The following is a 19,126-nucleotide window of genomic DNA, read 5'->3' on the forward strand; positions in this document are numbered from 1 at the left end:
CACCTAAAGTTTTATATGCATTTCATTTCATTTATTAGATTTATTGAAGTTCTCCAAGTGACTTACAGCAAAAAAAGGAAGATATACAGTATATATTACTGTGGGGGGAATCAAATAATATATTAATATTTCGTATAAAATCCTTTTTATAAAAAAGCCATGCTCAAAGAATAAAGCAATACTCAGACCCACTAATTAACAAATGAACAAAAATGAACAAAATCTCAATCTCCCCCAGTCCAAAAATCATTCACAACTAACAATGTGGGCGGGGGAGAGGGATATTTGATTCTAATTAATGTACATAAGAGAGTTAACAGGCAGTACTGTGCAGTTCACAGCCTATATCACTAGATGTCACTGTGAGATCACTTTCCCACACTTTCGTTTTGTCTTGTGATCTCAAGTCACAGGTCCAAAAGGGGTGCGGTGTTTTTCGTTCCCACCACTCATCATGTAGTGGTGCCCAATTCACACAATTCACCCTCTCATTTAAAAGAAAATGATGTGGAAAGTATGCTTATGCCCAGTTCACACATTCAGTAACCAGTGTATGGCAAATGCTTAATATGTGGGGTCTTCTTTGTAGTAAATGAGAAAGGGGGCAGGCCTGCACTTCCACCATCAGAAACAGCCTTCGTCCATTCCCAAACCAGGTATAACAGAGCCATCATCCAGGCAGTTGCTTGATGAAATGAGAAGGGACTCTTAATATTTCTCCAAGAGCAGAAATCACTGAAGGTACATCAATGCCATTGTTGTTGTTGTTGTTTTTTTTTAAAAAAAACCACCTGCCACACTAGGGTCCTAATCCAGATTGGTCCCACACAATGGCATTTTAATGCCTGCATTTAAAATTAGCGAAAGTAACATGTGGCTTTAATTAAAATGTGTTTGCTAAGCGAGCAAACATGTTTTTATTAAACACCTGCACATATGGTGCAGCCTTAAGAGAACTTATCGTACCGTATTTTATGTAAACTGCTTAGAAGTTCAGGTGTTTAAGAAGTATTTAAAATTAAAAAATAACAGAGTCAATGTTGAGGGGAAAGATAACGTTCTCTGGTCAGTTATACAAATTTGCAGCCAGGGTTATGATATCTGGTGCCGAGTTCTAAATTTCCAGAACCATTTCTAAAGAAAAAAAAAAGGGAAAGGCTGATACCTACATTCAGGCCATAGCGCGGGATACTGAAATACTTCAGCCACAGCAACCAAGGTGAAATGGTTGTGATGTTCACCAGCAAGCCAGAGAAAACCTACAAATGGTAATAGTAGTTTTAAAAGACAGGGGAAAGTCAAACTGACAGAAAAAAAATTTCACCCAGAGCTGTTAAAGGATTTCAGCCATTTCCAGAATTCATTCTCATCACCGTGAAATATACATAAGTGGTTTTGTGAATTTACCGAGACGTTAGTTCTCTGGAGCACCCATCATCAGTAAGCATGTACTTTTTGAAGTTCAACAAACTGTGTATGTGTTTTTTATTCACCACCCCCATTTCAGGGGTGCATTGTGAGTTAGTTTAATGTCAGTAAACAGTTTTCCTGAGAGAATGAATGGCTATTCGTTTTCCATGGGATAAAGAGTCTTAGGGCACCATCTTTGCAACTCCCATTATGTCTGTAAACATGGCATGAAGGCTGGCAACATCAACCCCACTGTGTGGGAATCCCTTGCAGACGACCACAGAGCCTGGAGACAGACAGACAGGTTGCACATCCATAGCAGTGGCCAGAACAGGAATGACCACTGGGAGGATAGCAGAGATAAGAAACCCTGTGGTGCATCTGCAGCAGAACAGCTGGATGCCTTCATCTGCCACAGCTGCAAAAAAACATGTCTCTCATACCTGTCTCAACAGCCACAGCAAGTGCTCTAACTTTTCACAGTTTGACTTCACCCCAAACGGGCACTATCTAGGAGTCTTACAGCCATTGAAGGCAAACTTAAAAAGGTAAAGGTAAATGACCCCTGACAGTTAAGTCCAGTCGCGAATGACTGGGGTTGCGGCGCTCATCTTGTTTTACTGGCCAAAGGAGCTGACAGGAGCAGACAGTTTTTTCGGGTCATGTGGCCAGCATGACTAAGTCGCTTCTGGCGAACCAGAGTAGTGCACGGAAATGCCGTTTAGCTTTCTGCCGGAGTGGCACCTATTTATCTACTTGCACTTCAACATGCTTTCGAACTGCTAGGTTGGCAGGAGCTGGAACCGAGCAACGGGAGCTCACTCCGTCGCAGGGATCTGAACTGCCAACCTTCTGATCGGCAAGCCCTAGGCTCAGTGGTTTAGACCACAGCACCACCCGCGTCCCTGAAGGCAAACTTGCTCCCCTATGAATCATCCCGTTCATGTGATAGAACTTTGGGTGGTGGCTGAAATGTGGCAATGTGGCCTTTTTGCATAATATCTGTCTAAACATTCCCACCCCCACCCAGCAAAGGAGGAGGGGAAAGAGAAGAATCAACCAAAACTCACAATCATAAAAACAAAGCAAATATTTATGATGAGGTTTGCAACCGACGTGACGTTTTGCCCTGTTGCTATTGCCAGAGACATGGAACTGGCTGCGTAGGCGACTAATATAACAGTAATCATCATGGTAAAGAAGGCTACCACAGTTGGCTTGAAACCTGAAACAAATTAAAAATGTTAACACAGTGGTACCTTGGTAGTTGAGTGTGCATCACTTTCACAAATGCATAAGAGCTGTGTTTATCCTTTCAGTGCTCAGTCCCCCAGCTCAGGAGAACTTTTTGGAGCTTTTTGTTATCCCTTTCTGCTTTAACCACCCTAATTCTGGGGTGAGTGGGTCTTAATGAAATCCACAAGCCCATACACAGTGCTTGAGGGGGCTGCCAAGATATAAGAGTTAGCAGGTCTCTCCTACCCCACCTCAAGCATTGGGTATGTGTTTTATATTATTGCTAATTTAGAATTAAGCTATTATATATTTTACATCAAAAGTGAAATTTGGTCAACAAATGGAAAACAATAACTTTACTATTTATTTCCAGAGGAAGATACATGTTAGTCTCCTACGGAAAACAACCAATGCATTTGTGGCGCCTTAAAGACTAACTAAATTTTTTTATGGCATAAACTTTTCTAGTATCAAGTCCACTTCATTCCCCAGTTGCTGGTACGGGAGGGTGTGTCTGAATACACACATGGTTTTAAGTGGCAAAATAAGCATATTGTGCTTTCCAACAACAGTGATATGCAACAAGCAATCTGCCTGCCACCATCTAATATCTATATTAAGGAAAAAAGAAACATGACTTTTGTAGTATACTTGCCTATCAAGAAATAATTTAAGGAAGTGAGGATGATGCCAGGTAAAGTCCTCATGGGCACCATATCAGCTAATATCTTTGAGAAGAAATATGCAGACACTCTATAGTAGCCACTTATATATTCATGTCTGCAACACAAAATATACACATTCAGGACTTGCACAACCAACAAATGGATTCATAAATGGCAGCAGTTTTCAATCCAGTTTTCAAACTAGTACCAGACATTTCCCAGAAGCTTATTTAAAACAGTTATGTCCTGCTTTATAGACTTGTGAGATTGTCAAAAGTGCTTTTTGAAAGATTTACCCAATATAATCACATTCAGCTTTACTGTCAAGAACAGAAAGAACATGGTGTCCAGATGGTGCCAGGATTATTCAGGCAGCATGTCCTGTCCTTGGTCTTCCCTGTGGCACAATGGATCAGTGTGTCTGGCTGTTAACCAGGAGGTTGGTGGTTCTAGCCCACCAAGGGCAAGATTCTATCATTGCAGGGGATTGGACTAGATGATCCTTGGGATCCCTTCCAACTCTACAGCTCTATGATTATATGAGGTCACTACTCTGCAACATGCAAAGCACATATTCTGCCACTTAGCTAGGGCCCCTGAAGCTTTAATGAAAGTGTGCTTGCTCTACCCAGGTCCACAATGCATCCAGCATGCAACTGCTGAGCTAGTATTCACTGAAATGGAATATGGGCTCAACATTCACATATTCCTTAGGTGCCAAAACTGATGCTATAGAGCAGGGCTGGATGTGGCGGCCCTCAAGGCTCCTTTTTCTGGCCCTTAATACTTTCTCCAGGTCACACACCCTCTTCTCAGGCAATATCTGGTTCTTCCTGGCTGAAATGTGTCTTTGAATTGTGATGATGCCTCTTGCTTGTCTGGTTGGAGGACAGAGAAAGGTGTGAAGAAACTAGTCTATGTTTACAATGGTCAAATTCTTGCTCCTCCCACTTTTGCCCAGGCCCTACTCACCATGGACATGTGACACTTGCATGGTTGCCCAGAAGAGAATTTGGTCCTTGGATTGGAAAAAGCTTCTCACCCTTATTTTAGAGAATTCTTTCTCCCTAAACCCGGAGCCCATACAGACAGCCAAACTTTAATTCAGACTGAGCGCTCTCAGCCAGGACAGCTTGGCCATCTGTATCTCCTTACCAAATGAAGAGAAGGCTTTTATCATAACCAGGGGCTGATATGTGTGGCAAAATGGCCATGAGCATGGGCTCCATAGGTGGAACTGACTGATGAGTTACTCAATCAAAGAACAGGTAAGCAAATAAGGCTACTAGCAGAAGAGTAAGCTTGGTTTTCCAATACACAGTTTTACCTACATAAATATCCTTTTTTCTGTGATAAAAAGTTCAACAGTCGTAATACTATTCAAACACTGATTGGTCGTCAAGAAGAACAAAGCACCAACTCTACAAGGGAACCCAAAAAAGACAGAATTAGAGATACCAAGGCACAGATTAATTTCTGCATCAATCTACAATTTAAAAAAAAAATGTGCAAAAAGCCTTACGTATTTTTGTGTGGATTTCTTCTAAAATATGCATCTCTGCAAGCAATTTCCTGATATAATTTAGTTTCGTACGTTATTTCTTCTAATATATTTTTGTGCACACTGTTTAGTCGGGGCAAAACTGAACCGCAGCTTTAGAACTGCACTGCAAAATTTGGAGAAGTGCAAATTTTGAAAGACAACCATTCTTCAGTTGGCTTTCTGGTTTAGGTGCAGATTAGGTAGTTTCACAAGAAAATGCATAAAAAAACAAATTTCTCCCTCATCCTTAGATGGGAGAAACAAATTCTTTGAATTGGGTGACTCAGCTTTGCGAACTCTAGGAAGCCCTCCTCAGATAGAATCAAACAACACCAGACTTTTTCTAAAAGGGAAAAAAGCCTTGGGTAGAGCTTGGGGAAATTACCTTCCCCTGTCCCATGGTTAAATAAAACTTTAAGCAAATATATTGGAGACTGCTGCATAAAATATGTCCTAAAGTAATTTGTTACCTAAACTTTTCTGCACATAAATACTAGCTGAAGATGATGCTACATTGCGTTCTCTTTTTTTGAAGCATTTACTCACCTATTTTGAATGCCAGTGGCATCATTTTTAACTCCAGCGAATACGGATCCTACTATTAGTCCCAGAAAAGTGGCAATACATATCTAGTGCGGAGAAAGAATATTTCATATTGAAAACATGCTGTCTTGGGCAGGCAGGAGTGAGGAGCAGAAGGAAACTTTTGAAAAATAGTGGACTTTGTGAAAGTATAATAACTGTTATCTATTAAGTTGCTCTCCTGCTGTGATGATGAGCACTGCACTTTGTTAGGGAAGGATGTGTGTTGATATACCACACTGGTCATGCCTGGCAATACTAGTCCTAGAACATAGGGTTGTATCCAACTAAGTATCCAGCTGAGCAGATCCACAGAAATCAGACCCAAGTTAATAATTCCCATTCGTTTCAATCAGTCTTTTCTAAGTAGGTAAATGTAGGTAAATGGTGGATACAAATCATACTTTGGCATAGGAAAAACCACAAAAGAAGAAGTAACTTATAAAAATGGGCTTTGGACCTTCACTGTAACATAGAACAGGGTTCCCAGACTTTGGTCTGTAGACCACCAGTGGCCCACATTTCATTCACATGGCCCACAGCATGTCTACGGATTTGGGATTGAAAACAAGAGAAAGCACATCCACTGCATTAAATATTAATACTGGCTCTTTAACTGAATTTTATTCTTTCTTTTCTTTCTTGAATTCTATGCAACCCCCCCCCCTTGTAAAATAATGTTTGCTTTAAAATGCTATTAGAAATAATAACAACTTGAACGACTCAAATTGAATTTGAAAAGAAAACATTCTACTAAATGTTTACAAGGTAAAATCCAACAGAGATGTGTTTAAACTCTGCCAGATTTTGGAACAAACCAGGTATTGTTACACACATTTATAAAGGTAAAGGACCCCTGACAGTTAAGTCCAGTCGCAGACGCCTCTGGGGTTGCGGCACTCATTTCGCTTTACAGGCTGAGGGAGCTGGCGTTGGTCCGCAGGCAGTTTTTCCAGGTCATGTGGCGAGCATGACTAAGCCACTTCTGGCACAACGGAACACCGAAACCAGAGCAGCGCGCGGAAACGCCATTGACCTTCCCACCAGAGCGGTACCTATTTATCTACTTGCACTTTTTTGGCATGCTTTCAAACTGCTAGGTTGGCAGGAGCTGGGACCAAGCAACAGGAACTCAACCCGTCACGGGGATTCGAACTGCCAACCTTCTGATCGGCAAACCCAAGAAGCTCAGTGGTTTGGACCACAGCGCCACCCATGTCCCTTTAAACACATTTATACAGAGCAATAAAATTGCCCAGCCAATTTACACACACACACACATGCACACATATATTTTATTTGTATCTCTCTCTATATGAAATATACAGAGAGAAGGAGGGAGAGGACAATGATCAAACTGATTAAAAACTATGCTTTGCTTTCTTAAGAACAAGCAAAAGTGATGAAAATCTCAGCCAAGATGATGGTAACAGCCTGTTCAGTCGTGTTTAAGCAGGAGGGATTGCCTGAGCCTTAACACTAAAAGTGCACTTGATACATGGTACCGTAGTGCTAAGGACTTGTTGAAAGGACCAAATGTCAGGGATAATTCTACTGCTAAGCCAGTTGAAGTGGGAAACAAAGATCATATCAAGACCAATTTAAGAAGATTACCAAAAAAGAAAAAAAAGGCTTAATGAAATGTGGAGTCTTTTTAAGAATGCATTCAAAATCCATCCCTAATGAGGTTAGGGAGATAGAAATGATTGTGAGAAAAAAGTCAGGCCCATTAACCCTGGAAGATTATAGGTTCTTAAAATCCTAATTCTTGTCACAAGGTCAAGCTTTTACAAAGCAATTAATAGGGATCCCCATAATATCAACATACACACACAAAGCTTTTAACTTCACGGCCGCTGAACAGATGATTAGCAATCACTACATATCTTTGAAAACCGCTGCAGAATTCTTGACAAATTTGCAGCAGAAGTGGAGGTCATAGCGAAAGGAATGGACACATTGTGTGAGAGGGAAACTCAAAGAGCCCTTCGGATAGAATACCTGCTGGAACAGCAATACATTGTTGTTTGCTGTTTTCAATGAGGACAGTAGGGACGACAATGTTAGCTCTGCCCATGCCTGTCCCTCATCGTTTCTGTCACATTCAACTTGTGGATGTTTCTAGTACAGGCGTGTGCTTGAAATGTGCTTCCCAGGGGAAGAAGAGGACACATACAGTTCAGGTATGATGGAGTGGTTGGACGCAGAGGAGCGGCAGGAGCCACCAGGTGGGGAACCCCCAAGGGACGAAGACTGGGAGCCTGGGCATTGGTGGTGGGACAACAATGAGTGGTCAGAGGGAGAAAAGGGAGCTGACTGGGAGGAGGAGTCGGAGTCGGAAGCCGAAGTGGTAACAGGGTTTAGTGAGCAGGAAGGGGCTGCGGCAGAGAGCAGTCCAGAACAAGAGGCAGAAGCAGAGGATGGAGGCCAAGAGACAGAGATGAGGCAGGCTGCTGAAGAAGCTAGGGAGTCTCCCCCTCCGCTCTGACCAGCTCCCTTCCCCACTGGTCTCCCAGAACCCATTAGAGGTATGAAGAGGGCGGAGCAAAGACAGCCAAGACAAAGGAGTCTCAGAGTGCTTGGGAAGGAGCCAAGGGAGAAGGAGATTTCGGAGACTCCCTGCTTGGGGCAAGATCTGCTGGGAAGTATTGCTGTGCTCACTAGGCCTGAGCTATTTTGTTTCTTTGAATAGTTCACTTCACTGACACCATGTAAGTTATGTCTGTCCTGCTCCCAACACCCACCCACAGTATATCAAACATAACGATTCCTATAGCTCTTTGTTATTTAAATTAAATTCATTTTTAAATAGCCCACATAGCTTCCTAGTAACATTGATCTCCCCCGCCAAAAAAAAAAAGGATAATTTGGGATACCTGGGCAGTGGAATTTTGTGGATTTCCAATCAGATTTTTGAATGTGCGTTTGGACACCCATTTGAGCTGATGAAGAAAGGGTGTGGTGTACGGAATTCCTTTATAAGCTGTCGTCTTCTTTTTATCGTCCGAAGATAGTGCATCGAGGTCTGCCATCATTTGTTTGTAGTAAGCACTTCTGGTAAAGCGTAGGGCTAATCCTAATGCAATGCTGTCAGTGTCTTCCATGTCATTGTCTTCATCAATGGCTGTTTTGGGTGATAATGAAAACTGAGGTTACTCCTTTGCAAATGAGCAACAGGTGCAAATTAAATCACAGTTAGTGTACTCTGATCTATCTTAGGTTGTGTACAGACTGACCATCTTGCAACAGATCCAAAGCTACTTCTGGGTGAACACTGAAATGCTGCGTTTCACAGTCTACGGCTAGCAAAAATACTGATGGTAGTTCTATGCCCACAGATCTTTCTATGGGCATAATTGTTTCCCCAGTCCCCCTGTTGCTAGCAGAGCTGCTCTACACAGGTGGAGAAGCACCTCTGCCCCAAACTGAAAGCACTCCAGCCAGAGGATCTGGACAGTTAGGAATACTCTCTCAGGCTGCATACATACCATACTTTTAAGGCACATTTAACATACATGACTTCCCCCAAAGAATCCTGGGAACTTCAGTTTGTTAAGGGAGATGAGAATCATAGCTCTGTGAGAGGTAAACTGTATGACCAACAATTTGCTGGGGGAAGTGATGTGCTTAAAATGTAATATAAATGAACAGTGTACATGCAGCCCAATATTGTCTTAGGGTTGTGATTGATTAGACCAGAAGCTACTTAAATCTGATCTAGTAACTCTGCCAATTCTATGGGTGGGGATGGGTAGGATTTTGACAAAAAAGTAGAACCTCCTATCACATTTTAGGGCCAAATGGATAAGTACTTTTAAAAAAACACAGAGAGAAGTGGTTTGGTGCCGATACACACAGATTCATCAAGGTACGGTAACTCTGAAGACTTTCAGAATACATACGTATAGTAATGATGGTCATTTTACTCATTCCCACAGCAGTTGAATCTTCATTAATGATGTCCAGGAAAAAATCAGCAGGGTTGTTATATGGTTCGCACAAATAACCTGTGAATAAAAGATGGTTTATTTTTTACATAGCCGGCAGCTGAGGCAGCTTTAATGAGAACACATTTACAGGTAGTGATGGAACAAACTGTCACTTTCGGTTCTCTCAGTTTCTCATGTTTTCAGTCTTAAATTCAGTTCTCCACATTCTGCACTCTTCCACTGTCTCCGAAGACAGAGGGATGCCAACAAAACTAAAGGCCCATACTTAGGGGCCACTGCGGTCCCACTCACCGGACATAATGAACTGCAACCGCTGCCCACCCCTGGACTGGGTAAGCAGCCATTATGGCCCCTGCTTGGCTAATTCAACATGGGATCCTCCATTAGATTTTAACTCTTGCTGGATCCAGGAATTTGAAAAGACTCGTGCTCAATTCTGGGTCTAAATTTAACATACCACATTAAAACTCACCAAGACCTTTGAAGTATGGAAGAGCATTTTCACACGGGCCATGATAAAGAAGTCTTCCAGCAGCAAGTAGCGTCAGGCTGTCAAACAATTTGTAAATAGAGTACCGAGGCTGATGGATTGAGAAAATTATTGTTCTCCCTTGTACCGCCATCCTGAATGCAACACAGGAAAGACCGTCAACTACTGTAATTACCTGTTGTTTTAATGTTCCAAACCATTCACAACACAAATGGACATAACTTTAGATAACAACACTGGGCTCTTGCATTAAGCAGCACTGTAAGCAAAATTCTTACCAACCCCTCTTCATTTACCCATATCCACTTAGCATGTCACACAACTCACAACATATCCATAACATAAGTGCTGTCTTGTGGGATCGCACCAGAGTTGGAGGCATGGGGAAAACTATTGCATAAGAAAGTGAATACAGTATAAAAGCTGTGACGAAAAACCAAAAAAAGGAATGCTGTCTTTAAAAATAAATGCCTTGTTGAAAAACAAACCAAGCCAAGGAACATCAGACTGTCAATATTCCAGCCATGGCACAGGTTTTCACCCACCCGCCCCCATCTGTCTGTCTCTTGCTTCAATCTAGAGAGTACATCATTAGCCATAAGGTGCAGTCTCCAAGAGTCTAGCACAATTTACTTTTTTAAGAGAAGCAGGACGGCATTGGCTGTGCTGGCATCCAGTCCAGTTGTCGGCTCATCTAAGAACAATACTGTAGGGTGTGTAATGAGCTCTAGTCCAATGCTGGTTCTTTTCCTCTCTCCCCCGGAAACTCCACGGATAAAATGGGTGCCAATCTAGGTACAGGAAGTGAAGTTTCAAAATGAGGATCCTCAAAACTATGAAAATGTTTCAGTTAACACACAGGAAAAATCTCTGGACCTCTCTCCCTCCGCCCCCACTCCATAAGATGTCATCACCCCTATCTTTCAGGTACCTCTCTTACAACCAGCAGCGGTTTTAGAGCAGCTCCTCTCTTGGGGCTCTGAGCTGAGGGGGCGCAAAATATGCCACAACTATGAGACAGTGCGCTTGGGAGTATGTGCAGAACAGAAGGCAAGAGGGAGGTGGCGTGAAAATAAGAGATATTCAAGGGGGGTGTCAAATTTTGTCCTTACTCAGGGCACCATTTTACCAAAGTCCACCCCTGCTTATAACACATCCATTTCCCAAGCCACAGGTCTTTCTGGAACTCAACCCATGACCCACCCTTCCTTCCTTCCTTCCTTCCTTCCTTCCTTCCTTCCTTCCTTCCTTCCTCTCTCTCTCTCTCTCTCTCTCTCTCCCCCCACTGCTGCTCAAACTCTGGCCAGAGGGAGGGTAGGGGAACTAGTTGCTGTTATAGACCAGCCAACCTTAGTATTATGTGTTTGCTTTCAATGTAACCTGCTCTGGGTCTTTTATCTTTGTACTCTATGCTACCTTCCAGCAAAAGCCTAAGGTTTTCTATACACACTCATCCTCTCTATCTTCCATCCATCCAGGCAGGCAAGCCTGAGGCATGAGTATAGTTCAAAGACACATTCTAGCACTTGAGGAGGGTATGGTGCAGGACTGGTGAGATTGTGTGGTCCAAAGAGGGGGCGTGGCCTAGGAGAGCCCCAAAGACCAGACAGAGCGGTCTGCAGGGCTGCATTTGGTCACCAGGGCTGCAGCTTCCCATCTCCACAATGGGACAATGCCAGAGTGGTGAGGTTTCTCTCCCCAGCCCAGGGCTCCTCAGCTTACTCCAGTGGCATAGAAGGGAGATGTGCTGCAGTAGCTCCCATGCTACCAGCATCCCATAAGAAAGGGGCTGAGATAGTCTCATGATCAAGTAGCAAACAATGGGCACTTAGACTCCTTGCAGAGGTAGGCAGGGAGAATCACAGAATTGTAGAGTTGGGTCCTGAGAGTCATCTAGTCCAGCCCCCTGCAATGCAGGAATCTCAATTAAAGCCTCTGTGGCAGATGGCCAGAGGGGCTGCATAATCTGCCAGTATTTATAACACGAGTTCTGACATTAACCATTAATGTTTGGCAGTATTAAATGCCACTACACAGATACCTTGGAGTCTGCAACTTTAGACAAATCCAGTTCCTTGAGAACTGTTTCAACTCTCTCTTGCTTTTCCTTTTTGCTCATAGACAATGGTAGCCGAAGAGCCGCTGAGAACTCTAAATTTTCTCTGACCGTCAATGTTCCCATCACTATGTCATCCTTATTGATTAAAAAAAAGATTTTCAATTGAACATTATACTAGGTTTTATCACTGCTGCATAATTGTTAGTACCTCGGTTTACGAACATAATCCGTTCCTGAAGTCCGTTCTTAAACCAACTCTGTACTTAAACCAAGGCGCGCTTTCCCTAATGAGGCCTCCCACCACTGGTGCCCTTCCACCGTTCGGCTTCCATTTGTAGACCGAGGTAAAGTTTGCAAACCAGAACACTACTTCCGGTTTTGCAGAGTTCATAAACTGAATAGTTTGTTAACAGGGCTGTTCGTAAAACGAGGTACCAACGTATGCATTAACATAGTAAAGAAAGTGCTACTGTGCTGCGTCAAGATAAGAGGCTGCTATTTTTTGTTTTATGTATTGATTGATCGCTAAAGGGCACTGAAGGTCAGTTGACATTACCAGAGCTGTCTGAAGTCGCCTGCTCAGAAGATGGTTATTTCATGAGCACTGATGACAGGTGGCTAATAGCTATGGCCTCTCCATATGTCCAGGTACAAGCTAGAATGAAATCAGTTGGGAAACAGCCAGTGCAAGAGAAAACGCTAACTTTGCAGCCTCCGCTATATGCCGGGGGCAGCTGAGCCTGCCGCCTGGTTGCTCGCCCCCATGCCCACTCACGATTCTCTGATTGAGCAGATGGTGGGATCCGTGGGTGGGATCCAGCAGGCGGCGTGGGTGGGGAATGCTGGCACGCAATGGTGCCCACCAGAGAAGGTGGGCGGATTTACATGATTAACAGTAATCATGCACAGAAAAGGAGACACTGATAGCACTGGCAGACAATTAACACATGAAGTATCATAACAATCCTTTATCTAAACAGAATAATAGCATGTGCCATGATAAAAGATCCACTACAGACTTTATTTACCTGAACTACATATCCGGAAATGCATTTAAAATTTGAAGGCAAAGGGAAGCCATTGATCAAAATGTCTCCTGTCAGGCCTTTAGGATTTTTCCTTGTAGCTAAAATGTCCAGGAGCCTATAAGGAAAATCAAAGGACTCAAGAAAAGTTACTTGTGCCAACATCTGAAGATCATACTGTTACGAACCTAAGAAGAGCCCTGCTGGATCACCCCAAAAACCTGTCTAGCCAGGTACGCTAACTCTAGGAAGCCAAGGTGTCTTCGGCTCCCTCAATACTTGTTGGAAGGGAGTCCCGGGGCCCCTCAATGTTGAGGGGGTGGAGGAGGCTGACTGTGGAGCTGAGAGCAGCATAGCTTCAGTGGCCAGCTCCTCCAGAGTGCTCAGCGTCCTCCGGACAACGTGACGTCACACATGCAAGTCACGCATCAGGCCCCCTCCATCTTGGGGGCAATTTGGTGCCTTTGCATCTTGCCCAACATCCTCTTCTCATGCTAGCCGACCAGATGTGCTCAAGCACAACCACACTCCCTACTCATGTCCCCCTGCAACTGGTATTCAAAGTCCTGCCCTCTCCATTATTAATCTAGTATTATCTTTTTATGAATTTGCTTAATCCCCTTTTAAAGCTATCCAAGTTGGGTTACCATCAATGCACCCTGTGGTTGAAAATTCCAGAGTTGAACTATGTGCTGTGTGCAGCAGATCTTCCTTTTGTCTGCCCTGCATTTTCCAATATCCAGCCATGTTGAATAACCCAAGTTAAGGTATTATAAGAGGAGGAAAAAACACTTCTTTTTACCCATTTTCTGCACACCATGCTGAATCTTTTTACCTTGCACCTTTCTGGTTTTGATTGATGCCATTTTGAAAATGTGTATTGAGTTTTGTTCCGATCAAATATGCACATTCATTACAGAATCTCACTTACTGGTTAAAACAACCCTGTAACAATGTTGCATTTAATATTATCAGAAAATAGATCTTTACCCATACGTTAACACTTACGAAGATTTGCCGCAGCCTGTAGGTCCTAAGATTGCGTTGAGACCGGGTTTCATGACACCACTGTAAATGAAAAGCAATTTGTCAGTAGTCAGTTGTTTAATGTGTAAATCCATTCCAACAGAATGACATCTTTGGTAAAATAGTTCACTTTTGCACAAAAATAAACTAGTTCTTTCTTCATAGTTTGAAAACGAGTACTTTCTTCATAATTTGAAAACTAAGCATCTTTCCCCCCACCCCTTTAAATATCAGTGTACAAGAGGCAGAACATGTTCTACAACTGGAAATATCCTGCAACTTTCATCAGCCTTAGCCAGCATGACCAACGGTTAAGGATGATGGGAGTTGTAATTAAGCAACATCTGGTAGGTGACAGGTTCCTTACTCCTTTTCTACAAGATTATGGGTTATATGCCATAAATATTCATCTTACATTTGGGTTTAGTTTCTCTATATGGGTTAGATCCAGATTGTCCCTCTTCTTAACGGATGGGATCCTTCTGTTCATGGAGGGACCTAAGAGGTTCCTAGCTAGGGATGATGGGAGTTGTAGTCCAAACGCAGCTGCAGACCCACGTTTGGGAAACCCACAAAGCAGTGCTTTTTTTCCTGGGAGTAAGCATACCCCTAAACATTTTGTGAATCTAAATTTGGCCTAATTGAGGGGCAGTATTTGGATATGAGTAGGAAAATGAGAGTACCCCTAAACATTTTTTTAGAAGAAGAAGAAAAAGCACTGCCTCTAGGTGAAACAAGCTTGGCCTCTGTAACACAGAGAGATGGGTTCAGGAGGGCATCTCTTGACAATGAGTATTCCAGCTGCAGAGTAGAACATACATAAAACAATACCAGGGGCAGGAAAGGACTGGTAAGGAACAGAGAATGCTGCCTCATACCACATGATACTGTGGATCCATTTGCTCAGTACAGTGGTACCTTGGGTGAAGAACTTAATTCGTTCTGGAGGTCTGTTCTTAACCTGAAACTGTTCTTAACCTGAAGCACCACTTTAGCTAATGGGGCCTCCTGCTGCTGCCGCACCACCAGAACACGATTTCTGTTCTCATCCTGAAGCAAAGTTCTTAACCCGAGGTACTATTTCTGGGTTAGCGGAGTCTATAACCTGAAGCGTCTGTAACCTGAAGTGTCTGTAACCCGAAGTACCACTGTATTTTCTATGTCGACTGTTTGTAGTAGCTCACTAGGGTTTCAGGTGGGGAATCTTTCCCAACCCTACCTGCAGATGCCAGGGATTGAACCTGAAACCTTCTGTATACCTGAAGGAGCGTCTCCACCCCCATCGTTCAGCCCGGACACTGAGATCCAGCGCCGAGGGCCTTCTGGAGGTTCCCTCATTGCGAGAAGTGAGGCTACAAGGAACCAGACAGAGGGCCTTCTCGGTAGTGGCGCCCGCCCTGTGGAACGCCCTCCCATCAGATGTCAAAGAGATAAACAACTACCTGACATTCAGAAGACATCTTAAGGCAGTCCTGTTCAGGGAAGTTTTTAATATGTAACACTGTACCGTTTTTAACATTTGATTGGGAAACTCAGCCAGATGGGCGGGGTATAAATAATAAATTATTATTATTATTATTATTATTATTATTATTATTATTATTAAGCAGCTGCTCTACCAATGAGCTGCAGCAGCTTCCCCTCCAGTGAAGCCACTCCACACCTTGCTCTCTGTACATGGAACAAGCAGGAATTGCACCCCAAAATAAGTAAGCAATGGCAATTAAGCATACCTGACATCCGTCAAGATATCTTTTTTAACCACTTTTCGAAAGCCGTAGTGGCCAGTCTTCAAATGCACTCTGTAGCTGATGTGATGAAAGGTCATTGTGCTTCCTTCAGCAAACCCAGATCCTAGAAAATTGATTTTCTTCTTCCGTAGGAAACCTGCATCTTCGTCATCACATATGCTTACATGCTTTTCAATTTGTCTGATTTTTGATGCAAATGCTGGTGGTGGCAATAAACAAATGAATGTTCAGAAAAGTCACTGTAGGCTTGTAACAAACGAGGAACCAGTAGCAACAGGTAGCAAAAGTATATCATGAGCCCAATTCTAATCTAACACCACCAGCAATACAATTTTTACGAAGGCAATTTAAAGGAAACAGAATGAGGGCAGGGCATCCAAGTTTTCTAAATTAATTTTCTGTTACACTCGCTCTATTTGCGCGGGCCGTGGGGATTTCCAAGGGCACTGGTTATCAGGGTTTGGCTTCCTTTGATAGAGAGGGCTTATGGTGTTTCTGTAATATTTGTTTAACTTAAGAAACACTGCCCCAGCAGATCCTCAGAGAGGCGTTCCATCATCTTATGCCTTTCAGCCTTCTGGTAGCTGTCTGCCTCTCTATCTTGGCCTATGTTCACACCATACATTTAAAGCACGTGACTTTCCCCAAATAATCCTGGCAACTGCAGTTTGTTAAGCATGCTGGGAACTGTAGCTATGTGAGGTGGCAAACTACAGCTCCCATAATTATTTGGGGGCAGTCATGCGCTTTAAATGTATGGTGTATATGCAGCCTCTGTCTCAAAAATAAAGTTGTCTCTTACAGACAACTTAAGATTCAGTGCTTGGGGAGTGGGAGGGAGTGTATCAATGTCCCTGAGCTCTGTTGGATTTCTCCATTCAGATTATTCTAGGGAATCTTCCAGTTATTTCTGAGTGTCCAACTGATGCACAACTGTACACACAAGCATCACGCTGAACCGGAAGTGAATTTAATAATTGCAAAAACGGTTCTAGAAGAGCCCAGAAATGGGGAAAAGGGGTGAAAACAGCACCAATCTATCCCAGGAGCCTTTGTAAGAGGAATCCTAGGAGCCCTTGTGCTGACTGTTGAGGCCTATGGAGTTTGAGAAGGTTTGTAGGGAACAATTATGGTGGAGTTTGGCATTGGGTAAGTGCTGCTGGCTTTTTAAAGGTTTTTTTTAAGGGTTTACAGAGGTTTCAAGGGTATTTGCAGGCTTTTCCAACGGTACTTCAAATATACCACAATTTCACTGACATGTACCGTGCCTCAAAACGTAACCCCTGTGTTAATTAGTTTTGTATCTGGGAAAATATAGTTCTTCCTACAGGCACAGAATTCATTGCTATTATCATTGCTCTGTGGATTATGGCTGCATGGCTATCATGAGCACCTGCTGAATCTTGTCAGCAATTTCTGCCCTCTGTACAATACTTTAATTTTATTATTTTAAATTCTTTAGGGAGCTATGCACTTCCCACTTCACAACTCCCACACAGGAATGCACATTTACCCAGATCTTTAAAATGATGGCTAAAGGAAATAACTAGGTTGCCCATTTATCCCACAGCAAAGCTGGCACCAGTGTGCAAAACACCCATTTCCATTTTGCAACTGTGTTCCCCTCATGCATTTAGCAGAGAGAGAATGACAGAGATTTGGAGTAACAAATGCAACTTAAATTGTTTGTGTTTTGTTAGCCAACTTATGTACTCTGAAATAGAAACATTTTGACAAAATAAACAACCCGACCCAGTTGTAGCTACTAAAAATGCAAAGTAAGAACCGAAAAAGACCTGTGCAACCAGTCACCACAGAGCACCTCCTAAAGGCACACCCTTGACAGCATCACCCTAAGTGCACAATAATTTGGGGCGTAGTTATGAGAAAATACATACATATATAAATGTCTCTCCCTCTGAGGTGAACATCTATGCACAATGTGTATGTATTTTTAGGAAACATTTTACATGCAAATGATCTTATTGCACACTGCCACTATAGTTTCAATGCATTGGCAGTTTATAAATGGTCTTGTTTTTATTTTTATTTTCCGGCACCAAGGGGGGGTGGAGAGCAGGCAGGGGTGGGGCTGGCTGCCCAAAGGGGTGTGGCGCGCGTCCTGGGGGTGTGGTCCGCCATCTGCAGGGGCATGGCACCCAGTGCGGGCGGGGGGGGGGGCAGCTGCAATGGCACCCTGCCAGGATCGCGCTGCCAGGGGCGGTGCACTCCTCTTCCTCCACCAGTGACCCCAAGTTCTGAATTCAGGGTGCATGTAGCATCCCAAAACCCAAAACATCTGAATGTTTTATTCAGTGCTTTTAGTCCTTTAAAAAATGTTTATGGGTACTCTCATTTTCCTACTCATACTGCCCCTCAATGAGGTGAAACAAAACACTCACAAAATGTTTAGGGGTATGCGTTACCACCAGAAAAAAAGCACTGGTTTTATTTTTATTTTTTTTGTATGTGTTGGAAAGCTGCCTAGAGTGGCTGGGGCAACCCAGTGAGATGCGTAGGGTATAATCATCATCATCATCAGGCCTACAGGCATTTCAGAGCCACTGAACCTGCCTTGCCCCACCCTCCAGTCTCTGCTTCTCAATTTGTATTACTTTATGCTTGCCGTTGTTTTATCGGTTGTAGTTTAGAAACTATACATTGTACTTGTTAAGAGTGGATTTCTGTTAATTTTTATATGCTGATATTTAATGTTATTCTATACTATTCTAATGAATGTTGGATGTTACTTTTATTTGATGTAGGTTGTGTATTTTAAAGTGATGTTTTACTGTCACATTTTTGTATTGCATTAGATTGGTACAAGGCGTACATTCTTTGGTTCTTCAGCTTGTAAACCGCCTTGGGTATGTAAGATAAAAAGACGGTATACAAATGAAAAGGGGTGGTGGTGATGATGATGATGATGAACGAGATTTGGAAATTCAACCCATTTTGAAGAGCGCCCTTTTGCTGTTTTCCTGAGGGAGTCCACCCAACCCCAACCCCACCCCTCATGAAGATTCACTTCCCCCCCTCAAAACCACGGGATTACTAGAGGGCAGCCTCCCCTCAACTCACACACTTCCCCTCTTTTTCAAAAACCTTTTCCAGCCACACCCTCCGTCCCTTTTTGTTTTCTTTTGTTACCCATTCATGAAGGCGCCGGGGCGGGCCAAGTGCCGCGCATGCGCTTAGCAGCCGTCCCTCCACTCCGACGGGCCGAAGGGGGCCCAGGTGAGCGCCTCGGCAGGTGAAGGCGGCAGAAAGAGAGAGCGCGCGCGCTGAGGTCCCGCTCCGGCTTCTTCTTCTCCCTTCCCCATCTCACCGCAAGCCAGGAAATAACGGCTCCGCCGGGGACGTTCCATTCGCCCTCCCTCCACCGCGCG

At 43.3% G+C, this 19,126-nt stretch overlaps 1 protein-coding gene across 3 annotated transcripts in view; it reads right to left on the reverse strand.

Moving 5' to 3' along the window:
- The window catches only part of LOC309377552 (broad substrate specificity ATP-binding cassette transporter ABCG2-like), a 21,359-nt gene extending 2,233 nt beyond the window's left edge, over positions 1-19,126 (reverse strand). Inside the window, exons 1-14 of one of the 3 annotated variants that reach the window (XM_081924992.1) lie at positions 19,066-19,126; positions 15,720-15,936; positions 13,969-14,028; positions 12,964-13,078; positions 11,918-12,070; positions 10,510-10,667; positions 9,859-10,010; positions 9,339-9,443; positions 8,313-8,560; positions 5,401-5,483; positions 4,643-4,732; positions 3,302-3,426; positions 2,481-2,635; positions 1,170-1,259 (exon numbers count right to left, since the gene is read on the reverse strand). In XM_081924992.1, the coding sequence (XP_081781118.1) occupies positions 1,170-1,259; positions 2,481-2,635; positions 3,302-3,426; positions 4,643-4,732; positions 5,401-5,483; positions 8,313-8,560; positions 9,339-9,443; positions 9,859-10,010; positions 10,510-10,667; positions 11,918-12,070; positions 12,964-13,078; positions 13,969-14,028; positions 15,720-15,936; positions 19,066-19,105 (1,791 nt within the window). In that variant the 5' untranslated portion in view covers positions 19,106-19,126. Of the gene's footprint in view, positions 1-1,169; positions 1,260-2,480; positions 2,636-3,301; positions 3,427-4,642; positions 4,733-5,400; positions 5,484-8,312; positions 8,561-9,338; positions 9,444-9,858; positions 10,011-10,509; positions 10,668-11,917; positions 12,071-12,963; positions 13,079-13,968; positions 14,029-15,719; positions 15,937-18,818; positions 19,028-19,065 lie in introns of those variants that run through there. The other 2 variants (XM_081924993.1, XM_081924994.1) reach the window with 2 other exon arrangements.

Source organism: Podarcis melisellensis (genome assembly GCF_964234715.1).
Source record: "Podarcis melisellensis genome assembly, chromosome: 9".
In the NCBI taxonomy this organism is placed as follows: domain Eukaryota; kingdom Metazoa; phylum Chordata; class Lepidosauria; order Squamata; family Lacertidae; genus Podarcis; species Podarcis melisellensis.